Below are 25,292 nucleotides of genomic sequence, written 5' to 3' on the forward strand. Positions count from 1 at the left end.
AAAATTTAAAAGAAAGGAAGGAAGGAAGAGAGGAAGGAAGAAAGGGCGGAAGGAAGAAGGGAAGGAAGGGCAACAGAAGCAGTTTGCAAGGGTCACTCTGATACTATGAGTGAAATCATAACTGCAGACTAGCCCTAACTGGTTTGGCTCAGTGGATAGAGCATCCACAGGCGGACGCCCTATCCACTGAGCCAAAGGTCCCAGGTTCGATTCCAGTCAAGGGCATGTACCAGTAGGGGTTGTGCAGGAGGCAGCTGATTGATGTTTCTCTCTCATCAATGTTTCTAACTCTCTCCCTTCCTCTCTATAAAAAATAAATAAAATATATTTAATTAAAAAAAATAAACTGCATACCAGGTGTTTGTTGTTATCCTGGTGAATATCTGAATCCTCCGCCCACCTGCTGTAGAATGGAACGAGTTTTTAATGCCAAAGAGAACTGTGATGTCAATGAGCTAATTTCAGTTTTTCCTTGGATTCCTGTAGCCTATGACCTGCGTCAGGGGGGCGTGCTCCCAGGATGCTTTCAGACGTGTTCTAGAACTCTGTGATAAGCATCCATTTTCTCCCACACACTTAACACTGACTCATGGGCTACTTTTCTTTGATCACCAAAGATGTTAAAAGTTTGTTTTTTAAAGAAAAACATGTTTTCCTGTGAAATCTTAGTGCTCTTGAAAGTGTTTATGGAAGGAAAAAAAAGGAAAAAAAAGGTAAGACTTAGAATAAAAAATAAAAATAAAAATAATGTTAGTATTCAGGATATACAGACTTTTTGCTATATAGCCTTGCATGTTAATTATTAAATCATTACTATTTTGTATATTTTTAAAGAGGGAACAACAAACAGATGCTCAGAAAATTGGGGCAATGTGCTCAAGGTCATGCAGCTGGTGAGAAGCACAGACAGCAATCAGCATTCACTGTATGCGCATTTCGAAGCCTTCAGCTTTCCACTGAAATAATCAAAACCATTTCCTTTATGTTTCTCAGTCCTTCAGAAGTCCAGACTTAAGGGAACTAACAGTTGGGTTACTTTGTTCTATTATTCTTCATGTAAAACCATAAATATGTTTTAATAATTCCAATACTCATAAATTCCTAAAGATTTCTTTTTGTCTTCATTATTCTGAAACTCTTGTCTACCACTCCCACAAAAGTCTGTATTTTCTAAGAATGGCAGAAAAAAAGAACACCATGGTTACTATAATCCCATGTAGTAATTCATTTCTAGGACTAAATTAAAACATTAATATATATGAATCATTTGGACACAACTGGTGCTCCATAAATGGCAGCTCATCTTTTTAGGCAGAAAATCTTGGATTCGTCAAGGAAATGGTCAAGTTACAGTCATGTCAATTTCACCTCCGAGGCCCTGGGTGCATCGTATCTTAGAAAACCATTTACCCCATGGAACCATCCAGAGCTTTAAGACGAGGAATCAAGCATGGATGTTGTCTTAAGAATGCACCCCCAGTCTTCCTAGAAGAAGTGCAGTCTGGAAGGGTACTCTGAATAAAGGTAGAACCAGGAGCTGGTCTGGCCTGGCATTACCTCCTCCTGCATTTTTGAAGCGGTCAGACGGGACTTTTCTGCCTCTAGGGTTTTCTCCTTCAATTGCCTTTGCATTTCTGCAAGCTCCCTGCGATTTTTCTCCTTGTAGTCATCCAGCTGGTTCTGGAGCTCCAGCGTTGATGTGCGGGACACCTCGACAATGTCAGCCATCTGGAAGAAGTGACACAGGGTGAGCCCACCTGCATGCTCCATCTGGAGCCGGGGAGCTAGCTTTGGAGCCCATGAACAGGTAGCATCTCCTCCTCTTTCCCCTTACAGCTTCTCCAAAGACTTTGCAAAGCATCTAGTCATGTGCTGTCCAGGTGTAGCCCCCTCTAACTGGGAAGCAGCTAGGCCCAGAATCCAGAGGGACTGGCACAGTCTAAACCTAGTTGGCTGAATCTGGGATTCTCAACAAGTCCAATGAGCTGTTCCAGGGAATCTGCGTTTGTGCTTTCACATGACTGCAGGTTCCTTAGCTTTCATCAGGCCCCCAGAGCGGCTGGATTCCACACCCTCTCCTCCCCCTGCTCCCCTCCCTCTACTCTCTCACCTCTTCCTGCTCCCTCACCTCCTTCTGCAGTTTCTCAATGGTCTTGTCAAGGTGCCAGCGCTCATTCTCCATTTCATTCTTCATTCTCCTTAACTGCTCCTTCTGCTCAGCCTCCTCTCTTAGCTTCTCAGACAACTGCTTCTGCTCCTGGGTGGCCCGACTCAGACTTCCCTGCAGAGAGCAGGGAAAGGGCAGTGTTGTTATCAACCCACTAGGTCAGGCACAGGAACAGGCGGCAGAGGGTGTTTCACAACTGCACCACAAAGCAATCAGACCCGTTACATGGGTGATAAGGAAAGGGATCAAAGTCAAGCCCTCTCAGAGACACACGGATACTGCTGCTTCTGAAGTTCAGGGGCCAAGTGCCCTTGGCCAAAAGCACGTAGAGGCAGACAAAGGATGCGAAACAGCCAAGGCTGCTGGGGGTGGCGATTCAGGGTAGGGTCTGAAAACCTGATTGCTCAAGCTTGGAAAGTGAGGTAAAGTTATATATGAGTTCTGGCCGTTGCGGCTGAGTTGGCTGAAAGTTGCCCGTTTGATTCTCGGCTAGGGCACATTCCCAGGATGCGGGTTCAATCCCCAGTTTGGGTGCATATGGGAGGCAACTGATAGATGTCTCTCTCTCATATTGATGTTTCTCTCCCTCTGCTTCTTCTTTCCTCTCTCCCTAAAAATCAATTAAAAAGGCATATTTTTTTTAAAAGGTTGGTTATACATCAGGCCAACCTAAACCTATGTGACAATTTACAAGTTGTGATATACAACATTTTACCTAATGTTCTTGAATTTGCTCTGCTGGGCAGGTGACCGTTGCCATTAACAATGAATCTATGAGGACAGAGAACACTGTCCACAGGCCAAGCGTCCACCTGAATACAGGAAGCCGTAATCCTCAGAACCCAGGGTTGGACTCATCCTCAGCAGAAAAAGAACGTGGCAATCCCCAGGGTGACAACTTGATAAGCAGGAGGTGTTACATGAGAGAGGCGCCAGCCAGGAAAAGTGCACGCATGGTTACCTAGTGACTCAGCCCCAAATACTAGTCGTTTAAATGCAACCATCTTGGGGGCAACATTTCCCCTAGGTTTCCCTGGATCTCTCATCTCACACCCTCACATACTCTAAAGCCCCTTATATAAAAAACATGCAATTCTAAAACAAAATCCTAAGGTATCTTGGGAAGGTCACAGCGGCTTCTATAAAGGGCTGAGGGTGAGACCACCAATGTGAGGATGTCAAGAAGAGACACAGCTCAGGAGGGGGCAGCGGGACCCACACCTGGGCGGGATCATCCTGAGAACGTCAGGAGGTGCTGAGGGCTGAGTGGGGGTTAGTACAGGTACCGCTGAGGACCTGCTGTCCCTGTCCCTGCAGAGGCTGCATACCAATGGTTTATGTGTTTACAGTGCTTCACAGTTTACAAGCTGCTGTCACGTGCAATAACTCAGGCATCTTGAAAACACTCCCAAATCACTTCAGGCACTCCTGGTTTGCAGGCCATGTGAACAGCTCCGCTGGCCAACCACCTGACCTGGGGCCAAACAGCCACCTGGGAGGCGTCCTTGCCCCTCTGGCTACAGGCAAAAAGGCAGCCAACCCAGCCGGCTGCTGGAGTTAATTGCTGTGGGGATCCAAAGTCAACAAAAGCCGTTGGGGGGAAATGAAGGTGCTAAGGAAAGGTAATCAGAAGTTCAGTGTGGGACCATGAGCAGGAGCGCTTCCCACCACAGCCCAGCTGGGTACACACCGGAGACGGAGACGGAGACGGGGCCAGTGCCTGCGGTCTGCCTGCAGCTGACACAGTGGTGTTAGGACCAAGGGGGCCACACAGGGTAAGGTAAGCGGTGTATAGTTCCATTGTGTGGGAGAAAAGTCTCAGAAACATGTTATCTCAGGATGTAAATTCTTGAAAAACAACAGTACCAACCAATCAATGGCTATCCATAGAACCTCCAGGATTCAACTCAGCCCCTGCATCTACAGGTCCCCCCAGCCTCTCCTTTTCTTCCTCCTGGATCCCAATCCCAGGGCTCCAGGTCAGCAGACAAGCCAGCTCCCGCTTTACTCAACTTCATGTGATGGGTGCATCTTGGCTCAACCCACCCAACGCTGCTCTCCTGCACGGCTGGAGCCAGGCCAACACCCACCCCCTCAACACACACACATTTTCTTAGAAGAATAGTTTTTGCTAAATTATTTTTAAAATATTCCTTGTATTCTTGCCTCTCTTGCAGGGTATTAAGATCTGTAAAATCAAGGAATCAATGTTCTATCTGGGTATATCTCATAACCCAGACTCACTGTTAAGGCATTTAATAATACTCATTGGTTGAAAATTAATATCTATTCCCAAAAGTGACCTAAAGACTTCTTATACCTGAGCCATCAGGCAAGGGTGCAGTCCTCCTTCCTAAAAATCACATTCTGGCCCTTTCTGATGCCATCCACAAATTCTTGGAGTGGGGCCCACACATTTGCACTTGAAAGTGACCCAGGTAATTCTAATATACTCTGAAGTTGAGAGATGTTGTTTAGCACATCTCTCCAGCTTTTCCTCTTTGGTTATTTAAGAAACAACGTTCTGATACATCATTGCTGATAAAACATGTCCCAAATTCACATGAAATATGTCCCAAATGGCAACTTTGCATTTAGCAGTTAGGGGGACAATGCTCTATAGCTACCATGACTATATCTCTAAGTCCAGCAATACAAGCCCCTCGACACTAGGGCCTAAACTTGGGAGAAATTTATCAACTTGATAAACTTGTCATTCATGAAGGTGCAACAGATTGCTAAAGGCAAGAAGACGTTGAAATGTAAAATGCTTCCCCCAGGGCTAAGTCCCCTTCAGTGGCTAGCCTTGGGAGGGGGCGTGCAGAAAGAGGCACTGCCTATCTGCTTTCAGATTTTAGAGAAAACGTAGTGGTTTAGGGTGATGGTGCACTACCATCACAGCACTAACTTTTGAGACCAGATAATTCAGCTGAACCACGATAAGGTGGCTGGGCCCTTCTGAATCCCTGTGGGACTGAGTGAGGATGGCCACACACTGCACTGAGCATCTGCACCAGCTCCCCACCTGGGAAAGCAGGCCCAAACAAAAGGAACAGGTGAGGGATAACTTCCGGTAATTTCCAAGGCATGGCGGAGCTCCAGAGGAGGGGGAGAAGGGGATGCATTATCTGGAGGCCTGGAGGCCGTCTGTTCTCTCCCCTGGATGGACTAGAAGCCTGGACCCACTGCGGGTGAACGACTTCCTTCCGTGTGAAACACCAAAGGACGATGGAGATGCAGGGCCCGCAATAGCTGCGCCCCGCGCTCCTACGGGCATGACCGTGTGTGTGTGTGTGTGTGTGTGTGTGTGTGTGTGTGTGTGTGTGTGTGACAGAGCTCTGTCCCTACAGAGGATAAACGTCTCCTCTTCCTGTCCCCAACTGGCTCACAGGCTGAAACCCCACATTTTGGCAGCTGGGCTGCAGCCATCACAAGTCTTAAACAGGCGCACAGGGAAATGGCCATCCACACAGGGAGGGAGGGAGGAAGGGAGGGAGGGAGGGAGGGAGGGAGGGAGGGAGGGAGGGAGGGAGGGAGGGAGGGAGAGATATCCGAAGCAAGGACATTCAGATGACCAAAGTCAGGGGAAAGAACAAACAAGGTTTTACCATATATATAAAGTCAAGGTCTCTGTCAAAAGCTAGAAAGAAGGTGGAGACCGCTGACAGGCTGGGGGCCCTGAGTTAAGGGGACCTGACAGAATCCTAGTACCTGGCTCCTCTCCTCCACCCTGAAGGGATAAAGCTGGGTACGGAAAGGAAAGCAACGCGGCCATGAGGCCTACAAACTTGGACACTGCCTGCGGGCAGCGCTCACCCCTTCTCACTGCCCCTCCCCACCCCTGCCCTCGATCTCCTAAGGCAGTGTTTCCCAAAGTGCGGTACGCGAATCCCCAGGGGTACGGGAAGAGTTTGGTGGGGGTACGCGTTGCACCTGAGTTTGGTGGGGATATGCACTGCACCGTGCTTAGCTGCGCCTAATTCTACGTTCTCGTGAGTATGAGGGGTACTCAGCGTTACGGAAATTATAGAAGGAGTACACACATGTCAAAAGTTTGGGAAACACTGTAAAATGGAAAACCTTAACAACCTCCTTCCAGACAATTGCTCAAAAACCTTGGCTTTCACCTTCTCAGCAACTCGCCTGCTGGTGCTGGTTCTTTAAAACCGAGAGCAGGAGGAGAAAGACACCTGGGTCACATGGAGGTCGCTGTGCAAAGTCAACTTAGAACTTCAGGGCAGACTTTTTTTTTAGAACGCACTTCAATCAAGCTTTCTATCCTTCCAGTGGGAAAAGCTAATGTTTCTAAGGACCTACTGGTTCTGATGGAGACAGCTATCTAGTTTCAAGGAACAACTTCCCCCCGCTCCTGTCAAAGCCATCTTCAAGGTCTGCACTCGCTGGAGGCTGAGGAGAGAGAAACTTGGCTTCTGCCAGAGAACCAATGCCACAGGGCCCGGGGGACAGCCCTGCCAGCTTCTCACACAGCTCACGTTTATATCAGGAAAACCGTCAAGTTCTTCAATGTCGAGATCAGCATTTTTCTTTTTTAATATATTTTTATTGATTTCAGAGAGGAAGGGAGAGGGAGAGCAGACAGAATCATTGATCGGCTGCCTCTTGCACGCCCCACTGGGATGGAGCCTACAACTCAGGCATGTGCCCCGACCAGGAATCATCAAACCACGACCTCCTGGTTCACAGGTGAACCTCCTGCTTCATAGGTGGAGCCATGCCGGCTGGGCAGGATTTTTTAACCCCGGTACCACTGACATTTGGGGCCAGACACTTCATTGCTGGGGGGCTGTCCTGTGCACTGTAAGATGTGCAGCAGCATCCCTGGCCTTTACCCACTCGATGCCAGCGGTACCTCACCTAGTGCGAGAATCAAATCTTTCTCCAGACACCGCCAAATGTCCTCCAGTGAAGACCCACGGGTCTGGGTGGACACTCTGAGGTCAGTGGTTACTACAAAGGAGCAACCCGGGAGGCAAGGACCAATGGCCATCTGGACACATCCCTCCGGCTCTGCTTGCCGGGCTCCCTGTGTGAGGGATAAAGATGACAGCCTCCGTGCTTACCTGAGCATCTTCCAGCTCACTCTGCAGGGCCCTTCTGGCTGCCGCGGCTTCCTTTTCTTCCTTTCTTGCACATACGAGGGCTTCCTCTAACTGTCGGATTTCCCCCTACGACAAAGCATGGGGTTACTAAGGTGACCAGACGTCCCGCCTTTGGCGGGATAGTCCCGATTTTTAACAATTTGTCCCGCCAAAAGCGGGACGTCTGGTCACCTTACCTTTTACATGTCTTTGTCCCCTCTTTTCCTGTCAGCGGCCCTCAGTGCCTGTCTCTTTAGAACAGCCCCCCACCTCTAGGAACCCGGCAAACCAGAGTTGGTTTGTGAAATCGGTGTGTGACTTCAAACACCATCAGCTGTGTGTTAACAGGGAATAGACGGTGATGAGAGATCACAGACCCCATGGTGGTGCTGAGATGGCCTTTTCAGGGATGCAGAAGCCGCTGCCCAGGGTCCAAACACTGAGCGTGTCTGCTGTCTGCGGTCTGCCCAGGCGTGTCCCACCCTGTTCCCAGGCCTCACTAGGCGCTCAGCTCCCATGCAAACCAGGCCTCACTAGGCGCTCAGCTCCCATGCAAACCAGGCCTCACTAGGCGCTCAGCTCCCATGCAAACCAGGCCTCACTAGACGCTCAGCTCCCATGCAAACCACTTGTGCGGAAACAAACAGCCTCGTGTGCAGAGAGGACGCAGTCACGAGTGCTGGGGCCCTTCCTGCTACATTACGGCACCACGTCCCTTCCCGCTCCTGAAACCCTTCACCCAGGAAGGCGGATCCGCCGCTGCCCAGCGCCACGAGCCTCACTCACCTCGTACTTCCTGAGGGTGTCCTTGGCTTTGGCCTCGTCGCCTTCAAAGTCAGCAGCCTGCCTCTGCAGCCGAGCCACGCTCTGCTCCAGCTCGCCCAGGCTGCCCCGAAGCCTCTCGTTCTCCTCCTCCAGGGCCCGCACGCGCAGCTCAGCCCCCTCCTGGGTCTGCTGTGAGGTGTTCTGACTGGCCAGGACCTTGACATTCTGTGCAAAAGACGTAAACCAGTGTCAAGGGGCAGTCCCCAGCTCGGAGGATAGCTGGCATATTTATTACAAAACCATGACGTGCCCCTGGTTGGTCTGCCTCAGTTATTAGAGCTTCAGCCCTCGGACTGAAGGGTCCCGGGTTCGATTCCGTAAGCCAGGGGCTGGCACATGGCAGCCCGCAGGCCAAATCCAGCCCGCCACCTGCTGTGATAAATGCGGTGTTAATGGACCACCACCACACATGGACACACTGCCGATGGCTGCCTTCCCGCTACCACAGCAGAGTGAGGAGTCGTGGCTGAGACCACAAGGCCTGTGGTGTCACAACACCCAACGAACGCACTAATTGGCTCCTTAAACCCCTGCCTGTGTAAGTGCTTGACGTCTAGAGGAGGCCCTTGTGCGCACGAAAAAGGAAGAAAGAGAAGCCAGAGGGCCTGGGAGAGTGAGCTAGGAGATGCTCAGGTCAACACTGAGGGCTCACACAGGTCTTCAACCTTGAACAGCTCTAGGAGGGTAGTACTGTTCTTATTGTCATTTTACAGACAAGACGCTGAGACTTGGGTGGATTTAGGGACTTATCCACGTTCACTCAGGAGGAAGTACATGCAGGCAGAATGAATCTGCAACCTGTTCCATAACCTGTAACCACTGCCTCCCAGTGAGGTCACTTCCCTGACCCCTCACCATATGCAGGGCCCCTTGATGAAGGGCAGTTTCTGTGTATAGATGTTCTTTAATGTCCAACACCAACTGAGAAATTAAAATGTGCTTTAATGACAATATAGCTCCTAGTACAAGCTCTAGGCACTATCACCTGAGAATGAGCCTATGCTGCACACAAGTCCTAACAGAAGGAACGGCAATAGCAGGATGGTTCTCGTTAGTCCCATAAGTCTCATGGACTTATCCTTTTTTTTGGCTCAGTAACTTGAAGTGATGATAAGTGGCCTTGTCCAGAATTCCACCTCTCCCAGCAGATCTCTCACCTTCATTTCTCCACTACGACAACGATGCCCAGACTAGCAAACCGAAACGCAACAGTGATGCAGATGCCCGCAAGGAAAGGAAGGCCCAGGGAGGGCGAGATTCACTTCAAAGACATGTCACAGCCCGCCTGGGAGAGCTAGTTGCCAGATTGCTTGCTTGCTTACATAGCCATTCAGAAAGATCTTTAAATCTTTTAACAGTACAGTAAGCTGTTCTATCCTTAACTTTACCAAGCAGAGAGTTTCAGAAACCAGCACATCCTTTCACAACCCAAATGTTCAATTCTATACATTCTACTGAGTCCGAATGTTCAATTCTATACATTCTACTGAGTCCGAACACAGTTAGCTGACATGGTGAAGAGAATTCAGGGGCCTGGCAGCAAATATTTTTCAGCACTTCTTGGATATCATCTCCTACTTAAACCAACAAGATGAACAAGGAGAGGTAACATGTGGCTGAAAGCTTGAAGAGGGATCTAAAGAATCCAATTAACTGGTCAGTCTAGGAAAAGAAAAAATCAGATTGCCCGTTCCTGCCCTAACTTTCCCATCTATATATATAAAAGCCTAAGCGACCATCTGACCGTCCAATAGTTATGATGCACACTGACCACCAGGGGGCAGAGGCTCAATGCAGGAGCCGAAACCACAGGCATGGATACATGGAACAGACTGATAAAACAATCTCAGAGGGATGAGGGAAGGGAAAAGAGCGGGAAGAAATTAACCAAAGATATTATATGCAGACTAGGATCCCTTGGTGTGGCCTGAGAGATCGGGCCGAAACCGCTTTCTGACATCCCCCAAGGGGTCCTGGATTGCGAGAGGTTGCAGGCCAGGCCAAGGGACCCCACCAGTGCACAAATCTGTGCACCAGGCCTCTAGTTAGAAGATAAGACACTACAAAGCTACAGTTATCAAGACAGGGTAGTACTGGCAAAAGGATACACATATAGATCAATGGGATAGAATTGGGAGCCCAAAAATTCATCCTCATATCAACTGATTTTCAACAAAGGGGCTAAGACAATTCAATGAAGGAAAAACAGTCTTCACTCTTCAACAAATGCTGGTAGGACAAATGGATACATATATCCACATGCAAAAGAAAGAAATCAGACCCCTTTCTTATACCACACACAAAAACTAACTCAAAATGGACCACAGACCATGATGTATAAGAGCACAGATCCAAAACTACAAGAACAGGACAAAGACACAAAACTGGATCTGGTTAAATCTGGACTGGGGCCTAACTGGCACCCTGACACACTAGACAAGGAGATCGTGCTGTGTTTTGATGTTTCGAACTTGGTATTTTCGGTTTGAAAGTTGTGGGACACATTCTGGTCCTGAGAGGACTGAGCAGGCAAGCAGATCACTCCGTGCGACCAACAGGGGTCAGCTCCAACCCCAGCTCCCAGCTCCCAGCTCCCAGCTCTCAGCTCCCAGCTCCCCAGGGCGAGCGAGCAGGAGCCTGAGTGTGTTCAGATGCTCAGTCCTGTTTCGACTGTTTGTAACAGATTTTTCTTTGTGTCTTCATAGTTGGTAGACCACATTATGTTTACAAATAAATTAACTTAAGCTTCTGTTGACAGTCCTTTCCAGAACTCCTTCCCTGTCCCCACCCTGTCACATGCACCCCATCTACTATTTTACGTAAAGCCCAGGGGACAAGCTTCCTCTTTCTGAAACCATACCCGACTCACCTGCAGCAGTCCTGGAATCTAAAAACCTCAAAACCATATCCCTTTGTTCAAGGCAAGTCCCCCATGCAATTCTACTCCATGACTTCCCAGTGAAAAGAAAACTGGCTCAGAGGCTCTCCAAAAGCCCTTACAAATTGGAACTTTGGTCTATGCGTCATCTTTTCTTTTTATTGATTGATTGATTGATTGATCGATTATAGTGTTACATATGTGTCCTTATTCCCCCATATGCGTTGTCTTTTCCAAATGCTTACAATGTGTCTCATGAATGTGGCAAAGGCAGAGGAAGGCTACCAAGGACAGGAGGTCACTGGGGACAACCACTGACCTCCCTGAAGCTGCTGGCGCTGCAGTTCAGTGAGTCTTTGATCTTAAGCCCTGCCTGTCCTGAAACTTGGGAGGAGGTTCCATCATAAGGACTCATTTTGCATGTCATGTCACCTATGTGACACCTATTTTCAAAAGGATTACATCCATTTGCTTTTTAACATTTTAACTATTATTCAGTCATAAGTAGTTAAGAAACAGCAACTTCGATGCCTATGCCACTCATTCCGAAAGGCTGAAGGCTCCTCACTGGGTCCGCACCGCGATGGCAAAAGCAGCAGATGTGCTGTTCCACGGTTTTTCAAGGTCAGACCATCCCCTATAATCGCACTGAAATCATTTCTGCAGCCACCCGACAGTCAAGGCCCAAGGCGGGGTAATAGTGTGTCGGGGGTGTAAGGAGGCAAGTTCTCTCATGCCTTGTTAAGGGGCCAGGAACTGGTGTGCACTCCCAGGAGACAAATTGTTAGCATCCATCAAAACGATAATGTGCGTTCTCTCCAACCCAGCAACACTTCCTCTAGCACTCATCCTATATGTGTGCAAAAGGAAGCATAAAAAAGGTATTAATTGCAGCACTATAAGGGCAAAAGATTGAAAACACCTAAATGCCAATTACTCAGGCATTTAGTGTGATATTTAAAAAAAAAAAAAAAGAGACCGAAACCGGTTTGGCTCAGTGGATAGAGCGTCGGCCTGCAGACTGAAAGGTCCTGGGTTGGATTCTGGTCAAGGGCATGTACCTTGGTTGCGGGCACGTCCCCAGTAGGGGGTGTGCAAGAGGCAGCTGATCGATGATTCTCTCTCATCGATGTTTCTAACTCTCTATCCCTCTCTCTTCCTCTCTGTAAAAAACCAATAAAATATATTAAAAAAAGAAAAAAAAGGAGAAGAAAATGTAAGAAACAGACTATGACACACGGTATACTCCTGTTTGTATAAGAAGGAGGTAAGGGGGATAAAGATGTATGTACTTGGCTACACAAGGAACACTGACTGACTGGTGTGAGGGAGGGATTGCAGTTATGGAAAGAAGCAGAGGCAAGGATTCCATTGTAAAACCTCTTATGACTTTTGAATTTTGAACTATAGAAATTCAACAAATACCAATTTAAAAAACATATATATAGTTTTCTTTGAAAAATGTGACTCTCCCTGGCCACAGGCATGCACTCGGAGGACAACCGCCTCCCCTGCCCCGCGCTCACCTCCTCCGGCCCCAGAAGCCCTTCCCGGCACATTCGCAGATACGTGAAACGTGAAAGATAGCCCAGGGAGCAGCTGTACAAACAGAGCGTGGCGCCAACTCCCCCACGCCGGCTGACACAGTTCAGAAGTTCCTTTTCACCACATAGAGCCGGGAGAGTGGAAAGGCCCAGATGGCCCCGGACTTGCACTTAGGGGAGTGCTGCCCCGAACTTCCACCAGCAGCCCCGAGGCAGAAACGTAAATGCGGGGCGATGAGAGACATCCACGGACTGCAGGGAGCTGTCTTCAAGGCCTGGGTTTTCCATAAAAAATGCACGGACATGCAGCGTTCGACACCATCACATTTTTCATCCCACTCCGTGTCTCTTTTTATAGTACGATACCGTGTCATCGGTGTTCCGGGAAAACCTGCCACTTCTCCTCTGGAGCACTGCCAAGCCCACTCCTCCCCGGCCACCCAGCACACATGCACACCTCCCAGCCCGAGTAACACAGACAGGAGTCATCCCAAGAGTGGGATTCCCGGTTTCAGTCCCGCAAATGCGTACCTAACAATTAGAAGGAAAAGCAGTCTCTCCTTCAGGCTGCGCCTCGATTCTGGTTCTGGGGCCTTTCAGCCGGCCTGGTCTCACAGAGCCTCAGTTTCCTCATTTGCAAAAGGGGGATGAAGCTACCGGCCTTGAAGCTATTGAAAATACCCAGTCAGATGAGGTGGTGGCTCGTATGGTGGCCCCCGTTTTACCACCAGGCCAATGAAACCCACAAGCGTTTCCCAAAAGGGCAGGGCTCTGCACAGCTCGCCCCTATCCTCAAACTTGGCCTCAGACAGCAAAGTGCACATCGTTACCAGGTAAACACCAAGCCTGGGTTCCTCAAAAAGAGGCTGAAATCTTTGAACAGTCTCTCCGCACAAATTAGATGACCCCTTCTTATGTCAAAGGCAAGTGAGGTTTCTTGGTTGGCTAATGTATGAAAAATGTAGTTCCGCCCTGGCCAGTGTGGCTCAGTTGGTTGGGCATTGTCCCAGGTACTGAAAGGTCACTGGTTTGATTCCTGGTCAGGGCACATGTCCAGGTTGTGGGTTTGCTCCCTGGTCAAGGTGCATACGGGAGGTAACTGATCAATGTTTCTCTCTTCTCTTTCTCATTCATATTCTCTCTCTCTCTCTCTCTCTCTCTCTCTCTCTCTCTCTCCCCCCTTCTCCCTTTCTCTTTCTTTAAAAACTCCAATACAAACAAATATATATATATATATATATACACACACACATATATTTAGTTGTAAAACACCACTGCACTCGGACCAGCCATATATATATATATATATATATATATATATACACACACATATACATACACACACACACACACACATATATATATGTGTGTGTGTGTGTGTGTGTGTGTGTGTGTGTATATATATATATATATATATATATATATATATACATATATATATATATGTTTAAAATGTAGACCCATAACCCAGTCAAGGATGGGCTGGTAAACTAATGACAACTAAAAATATTCTCCCAAAACAGACAAGCAGCACGTTTCAACGTGCTGAATGGCTAAATTTCCACAACTTCGGAAATAGGTGATTTTTTAAGCATATGCTCCAATTACTGACTTAAAGGGGGTGGAGAAAGAACATATAATTGTATCGTGCACACAAGTCCCAGTCTTTGCCAAGTACCACCATTCACTGCAAATAATGGCCTGCTTACAAGCGGGCACATGCTCATGAGTTACCACCCACATTTGCAAATGCCCGCAGCATCCCTTGGGGCCAAGGGAAACTTACCCACGGTGAGTGGGAAACTCCCATAGCACCACGCGTGGCACACCTGAGTGTCTGGTAGTGTTTCCTGCAGGAGCACAGACCGGACCTCACACAGGTTTGCTCCTGATGGACCACAAGTAACCTCAGGGGACAAGGCTCCCGGGCTTGTCCTCATGCAGACGCAACACAGACACAAACATCAGGTCTTACTCATTAACAAGGCCTCTGCCTCCGCCGGCTTTTGTTTCCCTTCTGTCTCCCTTTTTGGCTGAATGAGTGGAAACATCTGAGGCATGGAGGCCGGGGAATGGAATGTGGGTTTGTCGGTTCCGGGTCACTGGCCGCCCCACACGCCGGTGTTAAGGCTGCAGGAGCAGAGGACGCCGGGTCAGGTCATCTGCGGGGGGTGACCACCTTTGCGGACGTCCGCTCTCATTCCCACAGTGAGGACCGTCTCACAAACATCATGAGACCCTTTCTCACCCTGAAGTGTGAAGAACCAGGTCCCCTGTACTGTGTCTTCAACGTCCCCCTCATCTGAGCAACAGTAAACTATTTTGGAATAGAAACAACATATATATTTAGTCACACGTCACTCACTTCATCTCTTCCCCCCCCCCCTCGCTGTCTGTGAATTTCATAGCTTCAGGCCTCTAAGCCATGACTTATCGCGTTTTAATAAGCACAGGCCTCACCCAGGGATCTCGTTAAATAAACGCTCCTTCTGACCCAGGAAGGATGGGGTAGGGCCCAGATCCCGTAGTTCTAATGGGTTCCCAGGTGGTATCAGTGATGCTGGTCTGTGGCTCCCACTAAGAGAGGAGTGAGGTCTGGGCTGAGAGGCTGCTCAGACGGCAGGGCCATCGGTGGAGTCCTTTAGGCTCCTCAGAATGACTCCAGTGCAGGGGATGGGGCGTCAGGTGACTGAGGTGATAACGCAGGCTTTGCAGGCAGCTCACACCATGACCTCTGCAAGCCCCTGACCCCTCTGAGCTCAAGTCACATCCTTAAAGAAAGTGTAATAGGTAATACTTGCTCTAAATGGGCCAGAAAATCCAAAAGAAAGGCGAGACATAAACACCTGAAAAGCTGAACTCACTACATGAAGGAACAGCGATGTTTCCATCCTCAATTTTGACTCTGTCTACTGACTGGTCCAATAGGGGGAGTGAGCATTGAAAAACATCATTTCCAAACCCCTGTTCTGAGAATGACATCAGTTTCCAAAAATTCCCTCACCACGTTTCCCCAGGGCCAACACCATTCCTTCCTCACGTATTTGCAGTTAGAGCTGCACTGGTTCAACAGCTGGATACGCTCTTGCTATTTGTCTGTTTGTGTTTGTGTGTTTGTTATTGACAAAGGAGCCATGCATGAAAGAGATGGGAATCAATGTGGCAAAGAAGAAGGTGATACTCGTGGCCAACACCCAAGCATTTCAAGGAAGAGTTGATTCCAAAGCCAAGGAGAGTAGAGGTCAATATTCCTTTCCTTTTGTTAGAAGATGTGGATTCGGGACCAGAATCTGCTAATCATTTACCGCATGAGCTAATCATCTGACCTCCACCTGCCTTCAGTTCCCTCCTCTGGAACTTGAAGTGGTCAGCCTTTCTAATTTCAAGGTCTCTGCCAGATCTAAAGTCCGGATTTCCAGGATGCTCCCTTTCACTCAGACTTATAAATCAGTGATCCCATAGATTAAAAATGTGATCGACTTTCTTCACAGCCTCCTCGAGAAATAAGTCGCTATGCGTCCCTTTAAATAATTAAAAACCAACAAGATTTGCACTCTGAGAGGACTGCAATTCAGACACAGGCCCGAGACATAAGTTATGCTAATAAAGTACCTCACACTTGGTCACAGAATGCGTTTGACATAGGTGCTCATTTAAGCCACACAACAGATGTACAGAAACACTCATGCTGGGGATAGAAATAACTATGATAAAACTACTCTGCACCTAAATAGGTCAAGTGTTTCTTCCCAAGAGGCAACATGCTCAATAGTTCAGGCCCTGACATACAGAATGATTCCATTGCCCTGAAATGTCCACAGCAGCCAAACCCACAGAGAAAGAAAAAGAGGCTAATAGTTGTCCCAGGTGGGGGAGAGGAGAAATCACATATAAGGGGTTTCCTTTGAGGGTGGTGGACACCTTTTGGACTTGGGACAGTGGGAATGGTTGACCAACATTGTGAATTATACAAACCAGTAAATTATATTTAAAATGGTGAATTTTATGTTATGTGCATGTTATCCCAATTAAAAAAAAAGAAAAAAGAAAAGAAAAAAAGTCTAGGCTTTGGAGTGACCCAACTCAGACTGGCCCTACTTCTTCTTCTTCTTCTTCTTCTTTTTAGATTTTACTTTATTGTTTAGAGTAAACACACAGTATTACACATGTCTCCTTTTCCCCCCATTGACCTCTCCCCACCGTCAACCCCCTCTAGCCCCCACCATCACCCACATGCCCTCACCCCACTAGCCTACTTCTTGCTAAGCCTTGGTTTTACCCTTGTTCTGATACATGAGTGGAGTCACGCTCTAAGTGTGCAGCAATGTTTCCGTCACACAGGTAGCCAAGAGCTGCACAACTAGGACTCGCCCCAGCTCTCTGACTCCCTGTCTGTGCCTCTGCCACTGGCTACCATGTTCTCCCAAGTGGGACAGCAACCTCAGGGACAAATCCCCACCCGAGAAGGAAACATGAAGAGCCACACCTGCCAACGAGGGCCGTTAGCCACATCCACACACCCTGATTGGGGGCAGGCAGGAATATGCAGTATATCATAAAAACAGAATTTCAGCAACTTCTCTGAAACAGAGCCTGGGTCACATGCTTTTAATTATGTTTTTGCCTCTTTTTTTTTTAAACACCACCACTCTTCAAAAATTTCTCACAAAGATTTTCCCAGTTTCCTTGGATCCTTTCAGTTCCCAGCAGATAAAAAGAGCCTCCGTTGTGTTTGTAAGGCTCCACCTCCTTCACCATGATGGCCGCAGTCTAAGCTAATCTTCCCACCAGTAAGTAAACGTTCTGTTTCGGTGGTGCCGTTAGCCCTTCAAGCAGCTGCTGGCTGGAGGAAGGGACCCACCCTGCCAGCCGCTGTGAGACCGGGAATGGGGGTGGGAGTGGGGGCTGGGCGGGGGGAGGCACAGCAGGAAAGTGGGAGTGAGACACTGGGTTACACTCACTTTGTCACTGACAGGCCAGCCGGCTTTACAAATGGTTAAAATTGGCCGCTGTCAGCACACACGTGTCCAACAGGTTGGACAGGATTTTTGAAGACAGACCACAAACAAGCAGCTCCCCGGAGCACCGCCTCGCTGTGGGGACCCCTCCAAGATAAACCGAAGGCTCGGCCTGGAGGCCCGCGGCTCCTAAGCGTGCCCACAGTGCCATAGTGCTCCCTTCCCAGAAAGCTTTGTTATTTTTGAAAGTAAACCTTTCAACATTCCCATTTTGCTGCCCTTGTTTCCGTAAATGATGACATCAACGCCATGCTTTGGAAACCGTGCTATTTAAAAAAACTTAATGAAAACGCTCAGGTCGAGAGCTCTCATTCCGATACCCATTCCCATTAGGGCCTCTTCACACCTCCAAACTAGACCCGATTCCCATGCAGAAAACTGTGGACTCTTTTCTCTGTTCCCCCCCGCTCTGGCCACAGGACCTGGAGACAGAAAAGTGGAACTGACATCACGGGGCTGGGCGGCAAAGGGCTGGGAGGCAAAGGGCTGGGAAAATACCGTCACCTGCTTTGAAGCTGGTTCCCACAGGACCAGAGTGAAGACACACAAGGGTGACCTTTATGTATTTCCTCTTAAAATGTTGGCTGTTCCCTGGGACAGAGGTGAGCAGACCGGGCTCCGGCAAAGCCCACGGCCTCTGGCTTCCTCCTTGCGGGGCAGCCTGCGGGCCACCCGCCAGGTCCCCCTGAGGAGCCCAGGGTGCAGGGCCAGCAATGGGAGCGTCCGAACCCAGGTGCGGTCACCTGCGCCCTCTGAGGTTTTATCTGAGTAACAATGACTCCACATCCAAGTCTGGTTTCCTTAAAAAAAAAAAACGGGCGGCCTGATGGATCCATTCACTGCATGGATCAAGAAAAATGAAAGATAATAGTGCCAAGTGTCAAAACACTCGTCACTATGCAAACAGTATGCAGGAAGGAATTAGCATGAACCGCCCAGAAGCTGCGGAGCATAAATCACAGAGTTCCTCCGAGACAGGGGCGTGAAGGAGGCAGCTTTCTGGACTGGTCCCTGTGGACCAATTGTTTCCCAGCGTGGCTGCTGGCAGGAGTCTCACTCGGTCCCTCTGTTCCTGAATAAAGGGAAGACAAAATGCCACCTACCCCTCGGAATTTCTGGGAGAGACAGAGGGGGAGGGATGGAGTAACCACGTCTAATTGAAAACCTGCCCCAGGACTGCTCGGGGCCAAGGCCCATCAGAATTTTTTAAAGCCATAGAGGCCCCCACAAATCCCTGAGTTGGTCACTAAAGCTGCTCAACCATTATTTCAGTCCCTTCCCCTCCAAGCACATGTAAGATGGAACCTAAATGCCCCGCCCCCTTCCCTCCTTGAAGTCAGGTGTGGCCATATGACTAACATTGGTCAATGAAATGTGAGTCTGGTCTGTCATCATCCTGATTGCCAACCACCCCCGAGACAAAGTCTCCCAGTAACTAAAATAAATCCCTCAGAGTCATGTGCCTGCATAGAGGCCAAAGACGAAACCTGGTATTTAAACTCAAGTTCACCCAGAGACTCACAGACATCCATTAGTCCTTCCCAGACCCTCACCCTCTTGGAGAGCAATACTGCAGGGACCAGTGGGGCCAGTCAGGGCACCACTGCCAAGGTCCAACTCTTGCTCTCATCCCTCCTTCGGCTGCCAGTACCTTTCCCCTCCTTCCTTCCCAATCCGGGTAATTCTGACATCACTCTGACTGGCATGCATTTCTCAGACAGCTCCTGGGAGCTCAGCCTGTCACCCCAACGTCACTCTCTTTGCTGGTGAGTTATTCCTTAGCTCCTCTGGGGAAAGGGAGACAGATTCCTTTTCCTTTGGCCTCCTTCCCCTCCCACCCGTCTCTCCCTCTATGGCCAATGAGCTCCACCCCATCTCATTCAGGGGCTACGCTTGGGGACCCGGCCAGGGGCCCAATTCACTTCTGGCCCCTGATCAGTGAGCTCCTGGTTGCATCCCCAGGGACAAGTCTCTGAGCCAGGCAGGCATAACAACAGCGTCAGAGAGCACGCTCTCTCTGGATATTGAGCTGACTTCCATGGGCATCTCTTAAGTTACCACCTTGGGGAGGAGCTGTTCTGTCCTTTGCTGTGAGGAGACAGAGGCACTGAGAGGATAACCTGCTGAAGGCCTCAGGCTAATGAGCAGCAGAGCCAGGATACAACCCAGGAGGACTGACTTGAGAACCTAACAGGTTGGAAACTAGACAGTGAGCTCTTCACAGGCAGGACCTGCCTCTCACTCCAGGCCCAGCCTAGTGCCTGGCACAAAGGGTGCTCACAACCTGAGTTCTGTGAACTAACTGGCTCTCTTATGTGTTTTTCAGTGCCTGTATATCAATACTAGAGGCCCGGTACATGAAATTCATGCACTCGGGGGCGGGTTTCCTCAGCCCAGCCTGTGCCCTCTCGAAGTCCAGAATCCCTCGGTCCTTACCGCCTGCTCACTGCTCCTTACTGCTCGGCTCACTGCTCCTTAGCACTGCCATGGAGGTGGGAGAGGTTCCTACACTGCTGCACTCGGCTTCTGTGAGCCCGGCTTCTGGCTGAGCCGCACTTCCCCTGTGGGAATGCACTGACCACCTGGGGGAAGCTCCTGCATTGAACATCTGCCCCCTGGTGGTCAGTGTGTGTCACAGCGACCACTCATTCTGCCGTTTGGTCAATTTGCATATTAGGCTTTTATTATATAAAATATCCAGTGACTGTCCCCACACATACACACTGCCACATTACTCGTTGGTTCTATATTAATTTTTCACAGTCAACACATTATTTCTGCTATGTCATGAGCTAGATCAACTTTTGCTACTCAGCCTGAGAACCTAACCCCAATGTATAACAATGTCTCCATGAGAAAATTCCTTCAACTTCCAAACAGCCGACATGAAAATAAGTCTTAGCACTTTCCCTCCCTACACTGAGTCCCCCAACTAGCAGCTTCCCTCACGAGGGTGCGGTTAAGCTCTGCATCGCTAAGAAGTCTGTCCTGACGGAGTCTGCCTCGCTTTGCGCAGCTCTGCCTCAGAACAGATGTCTGAGTTCCAAAGGAATGTGAGAAATTGGACACCCCTCACATTTTTTACAAAGGCCCCATTCTCAACCCAAATGCTCACAAAGTTACGGTTCTCTGAGAGGCACGGGGTCTTGCCTGACCTGATGAATGCCTGCGCTGACTCATGACATTTTAGTTCCCTGAGATAGGGCTGGAATTCTCTGCGCGGGCAGAGCCTGGCAGCTGTTCTCGCCACGCACCTTCCGAACGAGCGAGCCGGGGCCTGGCGAGGTGAGGCCACGTGTTCAAAGCCACGCAGTGGAATGGCAGCCACGGCAGGAACCTGCTGGACTTCAATGTCTCTCCCTCCTCCTCATTATCTGTTAAGCTGAGTAACCCCCTCTCGCTCCCCAGCAACGACAATGCCATTCTGAACATGCGCCTTCTCTTCTCGCTCCGGCCGGGAGCCCAGGCCCTGAGGCAGTCCTTGCTTACCTAGCCTCAGAAACACGGCAGAAGCTGTCGTTTGGCCTCCTGTGGCTGACAGTGGCCACCTGCCAGGGGGACTGGGTGCGAAGGGAGATGTCTGACGTTTCTTTCTCAGCCTGAAAGATGCATTTCTCATCTACTCCAGGCTCTTGTCCACTCACTTCTAGAAAGCGAGGGCACCCAATTCTGACACACGCCTCACCACCCAGCTCATGGACGGTGTGTCTCCCAGAATGCTCTTGCCAAAATGACTCCTTCACCATGACGCAGCTCTGCTCAGAGTCCAGAGTGGCTCCCAGCACAGACAGACTGAATCCAAACTCCTCGTAACCTGGCCTCCACAACCTTTCGACATGGACTTCGCCTACCTAGTCACTCTGATCTTGCCCACGTCTTCAAACTGTGTCAAACTAATTCCTCTCTCTGTGGTTCATTCCCAAAAATATCCAGAAGTCTCTGTGGAAAGTAACCCCAAAGAGAAATTATGTAAAAAAAAAAAAAAAGAATTTTGAGGTTATGCATTTCTGAGAAATCCTTACAGTTGAGTCTCTTCTTAGAGAATCGTAACCTACAGATTAAAGGCTCTGAGAAGTGCTGTAATAAGAAAAGCCATCTAATTTTAAACCAGGAGTTCCTAAACTTATCTCAGATTTACCTTCCTTTCTCCATCTCCCAGACACCACACCAGTCCAAGCTGCCATCACCACCTTCCTGGACAACAGCTGGGTCCTCCAGCATGTCTACCCACATCCCATCTTCTGCTCAGAGGCCAAAGCAGGGACCAATCCCCACACACAGGGGCAGGAGAGAGGATTCTGGATCATGTTCACCCACTGCTTACATATTTCTATGGTCCAACTGTGCTCTTAAGGATAAAGGCAAAAACCAACAACAAAACTTAATTCAGTCCCCGGGGCTTACGCAGACTGCCTAACCCTCCTGGCCTGTCACATATCACACTCCTCTCTCCACCCAATCCTTCCTCTGGCCTTTTGGTGTGAAGTTCCCTCCTGTACCGTGTTCCCTCCCACCCCAGCACCTTTGCACATCTGCCTGGAAGGCTCTTCCTCTGCCTCTCTACACCATTAGCTTCTGCTCAGCCCATTCATCACCTCCTCAAGGAAATGGCCCCTGACCTCCCAGATGGCAAAGATCTAGCCTCTCTCCTCCATGAGCCTTGTCACAGCTGCAATTAGATTTTACTTACAGGATTCTCCACCGTACTCTCTCCCACTAGATTGTCAGCTTTCTGAGGACAAGAAGCATGTGTCTATTGTTGCTCACTAGGTTTTTGTTTTGTTTTAATATCATTTTATTGATTTCAGAGAGAAAGGGAAAGAGAGATAGAAATATCAATGATGACAGAGAATCATTGATCAGCTGCCTCCTACATGCACCCAACTGGGGGTTGAGCCTACAACCCAGGCATGTGCCCTTGACCTGGAATCAAACTGTGACCTCCTGGTTCATAGATTGATACTCAACCACTGAGCCATGCAGGCTGAGCTTGCTCACTAACTTTAATACAGTACCTGGCCCAAATTAAATAGTCACAAATTATTGAACCAACCAACCTAAAATATGAAAGAAAAAAAAAAAAGTATACTACAATCTATATATAAAAGCCCAGTGACTGGAACAGTGGAATGACAAGAATGACCACTGGCTATGATGTGCACTGCGGCAGCCAACCAGCCTGATCTGGGGCCCAATAGTGAGCGTCCACCCCCACCCCCCCACTGGCCAGCCTAGCCCTGACCAGCCTCCAACATCCTCATTGGGGGTGGGGCCAGCAGGCCAACCACCTGCAGCTCCCCAACCAGCCTTGCCCGATGGGTCCCCATCAGGGCAGGCTGGCCAGACCCCACCCATGCACGAATTTGTGCACCAGGCATCTAGTATAGCAGTCACTGACCTTTTGGACCTCACGGTCCACCAGTTGTCGACCACTGCTTTAGTATATTCCATAATGGAGATATAAACCAAATACCATGGGAGAGGAGATAAGCAGAGCCTTAACCCTATCTAAGGGGAGTGATGGCTAACACTGAGCCGAAAGAGAGGGGTAGGGCAAGGCAGTGCCCTTACGGAAGAACAGCACATGTCAAAGTAGGGAAGCTTGCACGGACCCGTCACCTCCTGGTTGATTCTGCTTTACACCTGGACCATCCCCATTTGGAATCCTCCAGGGAAGGGAAGTTCTTTCCACTCCCCTCTCCAGCAGGAAACCAAGGGCACTGGGAACACACGAGCATCCACTGATGTGAGACGTGAACATCTCCAGCTCTATACACAGGAACCCGAGGGCGCCTCCCGTGTGCATGTGCCCAGGCCCACATCTTTGCCGCCCAGCACACACGCTTGGCTTGCCATGGCCTTGACGTTAAAGCCGCTACTTGCAGATCCTGCAGGGCCTGCCCTTGTGCCTGGCCTACCCTCACCCTCCACTCCTGTGGAACTGGCCCCATTTCTAACTCCAGGCCCCTCTTTACTGAATCTCATCGTGGTTAGCACTGATTCCCAGCAATACTCCTATTGGTGCCGAGTAAGAAGCCAGATGAAGAGGGTCAGGTCACTCAGGACCCTTCTCTGTGGGCTTTAGCATCGCTGGACCAAAGTTTAATCATGTGCATCTCACTTTATTTTATTCCCCATCTGTGACAGAGAGACACAGACCAGACGCTGCTCCTAGAGTTTGTTTTCACCAAGAGAAGTCCTGCCGGGAACCACCCCTGCCCCTTCCCACCCCTGTTCTCACCCCAACCTAATCAAGCCTGTTCTTTGTCCCACAAAACAAACAGCTAGTTCCGCCTGTCAGAAAGACAAGGTGCACACACACAAGAGCAAACAAAGGGGCCTTCTTGCCCAGGACTTTCCTTTCCTGTTGGTGACAAGGTCACCGGGGGCCCTTTGTAAGAAGTCACCAGATGCGCCGGGCAGCCTAGGAACCTGCAGCCGCTGGGACTGTCACTCCTGGCCTTCATTTCCATTGCCACCCTCACGCCACCCACCCACTAGGTTGCGGGGCCAGGGTGTCTGCCTCTCTGTGATTACATGCATCAAAACATGCATCCTCCAGAACGTGAGAGTGTTGTCAAGCCCAGCCCCTCTCCCCTCTCCTCCCTGTCCGAGAGCACCGCCTGGCACAGCCACAGAGTGCCGGGACCGTGCTGCCAACAAGCTCGGTTCACCCTCACAGCAACATGGCTCTGTTATTAAACTCATTTTACTGAAGGGGAAACTGGGGCTCCACTGGTTAGATGACATGCCCCACATCCCAGGGCCAGGGTTCAACATGGAACTGTTTGGCCCAAGCATAAGCCAGGGACCTCTCTCTTGAGGGCCTTGAAAATTCCCTTACAAAGCACACTTGTGCAGAGGGGAAGGCGGCCCTCCACCCAAATACCAGGCCCAGGGACTCCCAAGCTGTTCAGCAGACAAATCTGTTGATAATTAGAACAGATTTCTTGGAAACAGTCACATTTTGGTTTTAAGAGCCAACAAAGAAGGACGCGAGGCAGCTGGGGTTTTGTTTTGACTTCTGAAGGTATCAGCTGCCTTTGTGAGCACATCCAATAGTACTTCATAACAACCCTGTGAATGTTTCCCCTGAAAACGCACTTCCCTCCTCTTGTCTTTCACTCATTTATCTTATCTGCACTCCCCAGAGCTCCCAGGCTCCATTCCCCAGACACCCCTGGTTATCACTTTTGCTTTTACGAGCAACATTTATCTGGATTGCTAAGACATTCTTGGCCTTCTAGAAATATGCTTTCATTTTTCTTGACAGTTAGTCACTTTCTATGCTTCCAAAGCAAAGGTTTTTTTTATGAAAACAGATGCCTTCCTAATTCCCTCACCCTTCACTTGGCTTTAACCGAGGCTACAGTGGAGCTGCAACACATGCTTTATTTATTGATTGATTGACTTTGAGAGAGAGGAGGGAAGGAGGAAAAGGAGGGAAGAAGGTATCTGAGAGAGAGAGAGAGAGAGAGAGAGAGAGAGAGATTTGTTATTTTCCTTATATGTGCCCTGACTGGGGATCGAACCTGTACTTGGCCTATTGAGGTGATGCTCTCACCAGCTGAGCTACCTGGACAGGGTTCCAACACGTGCTTTATTAAAGTTGATCCACATTAGGGAAATAATGCTGGTCATCATCCAAATCACATGAAGACGGGTAACTCTTTCTCGGTGTTTGTCAGCACCTCCCCAGACTGTTCATCGATGCTCTGACTCTACAGAAACCCAAAACTGTAGGGTGGCCACACCTCTGTT

The 25,292-nt window shown here is 49.2% G+C and overlaps 1 protein-coding gene across 3 annotated transcripts in view; it reads right to left on the minus strand.

Annotated features, from left to right (window-relative positions):
- CGNL1 (cingulin like 1) overlaps positions 1 to 25,292 on the minus strand; it is a 93,224-nt gene that overhangs the window by 21,509 nt on the left and 46,423 nt on the right. For 2 of the 3 annotated variants that reach the window (XM_036440813.2, XM_045582217.1), the window contains exons 8-11: positions 8,053 to 8,256; positions 7,249 to 7,353; positions 2,129 to 2,281; positions 1,558 to 1,728 (exon numbers count right to left, since the gene is read on the minus strand). In XM_036440813.2, the coding sequence (XP_036296706.1) occupies positions 1,558 to 1,728; positions 2,129 to 2,281; positions 7,249 to 7,353; positions 8,053 to 8,256 (633 nt within the window). The remainder of the gene's footprint in view (positions 1 to 1,557; positions 1,729 to 2,128; positions 2,282 to 7,248; positions 7,354 to 8,052; positions 8,257 to 25,292) is intronic. The other variant, XM_036440823.2, reaches the window with a different exon arrangement.

The sequence above is a fragment of the Pipistrellus kuhlii genome, unplaced genomic scaffold (assembly GCF_014108245.1).
Source record: "Pipistrellus kuhlii isolate mPipKuh1 unplaced genomic scaffold, mPipKuh1.p scaffold_m20_p_1, whole genome shotgun sequence".
Classification (NCBI taxonomy): Eukaryota; Metazoa; Chordata; class Mammalia; order Chiroptera; family Vespertilionidae; genus Pipistrellus; species Pipistrellus kuhlii.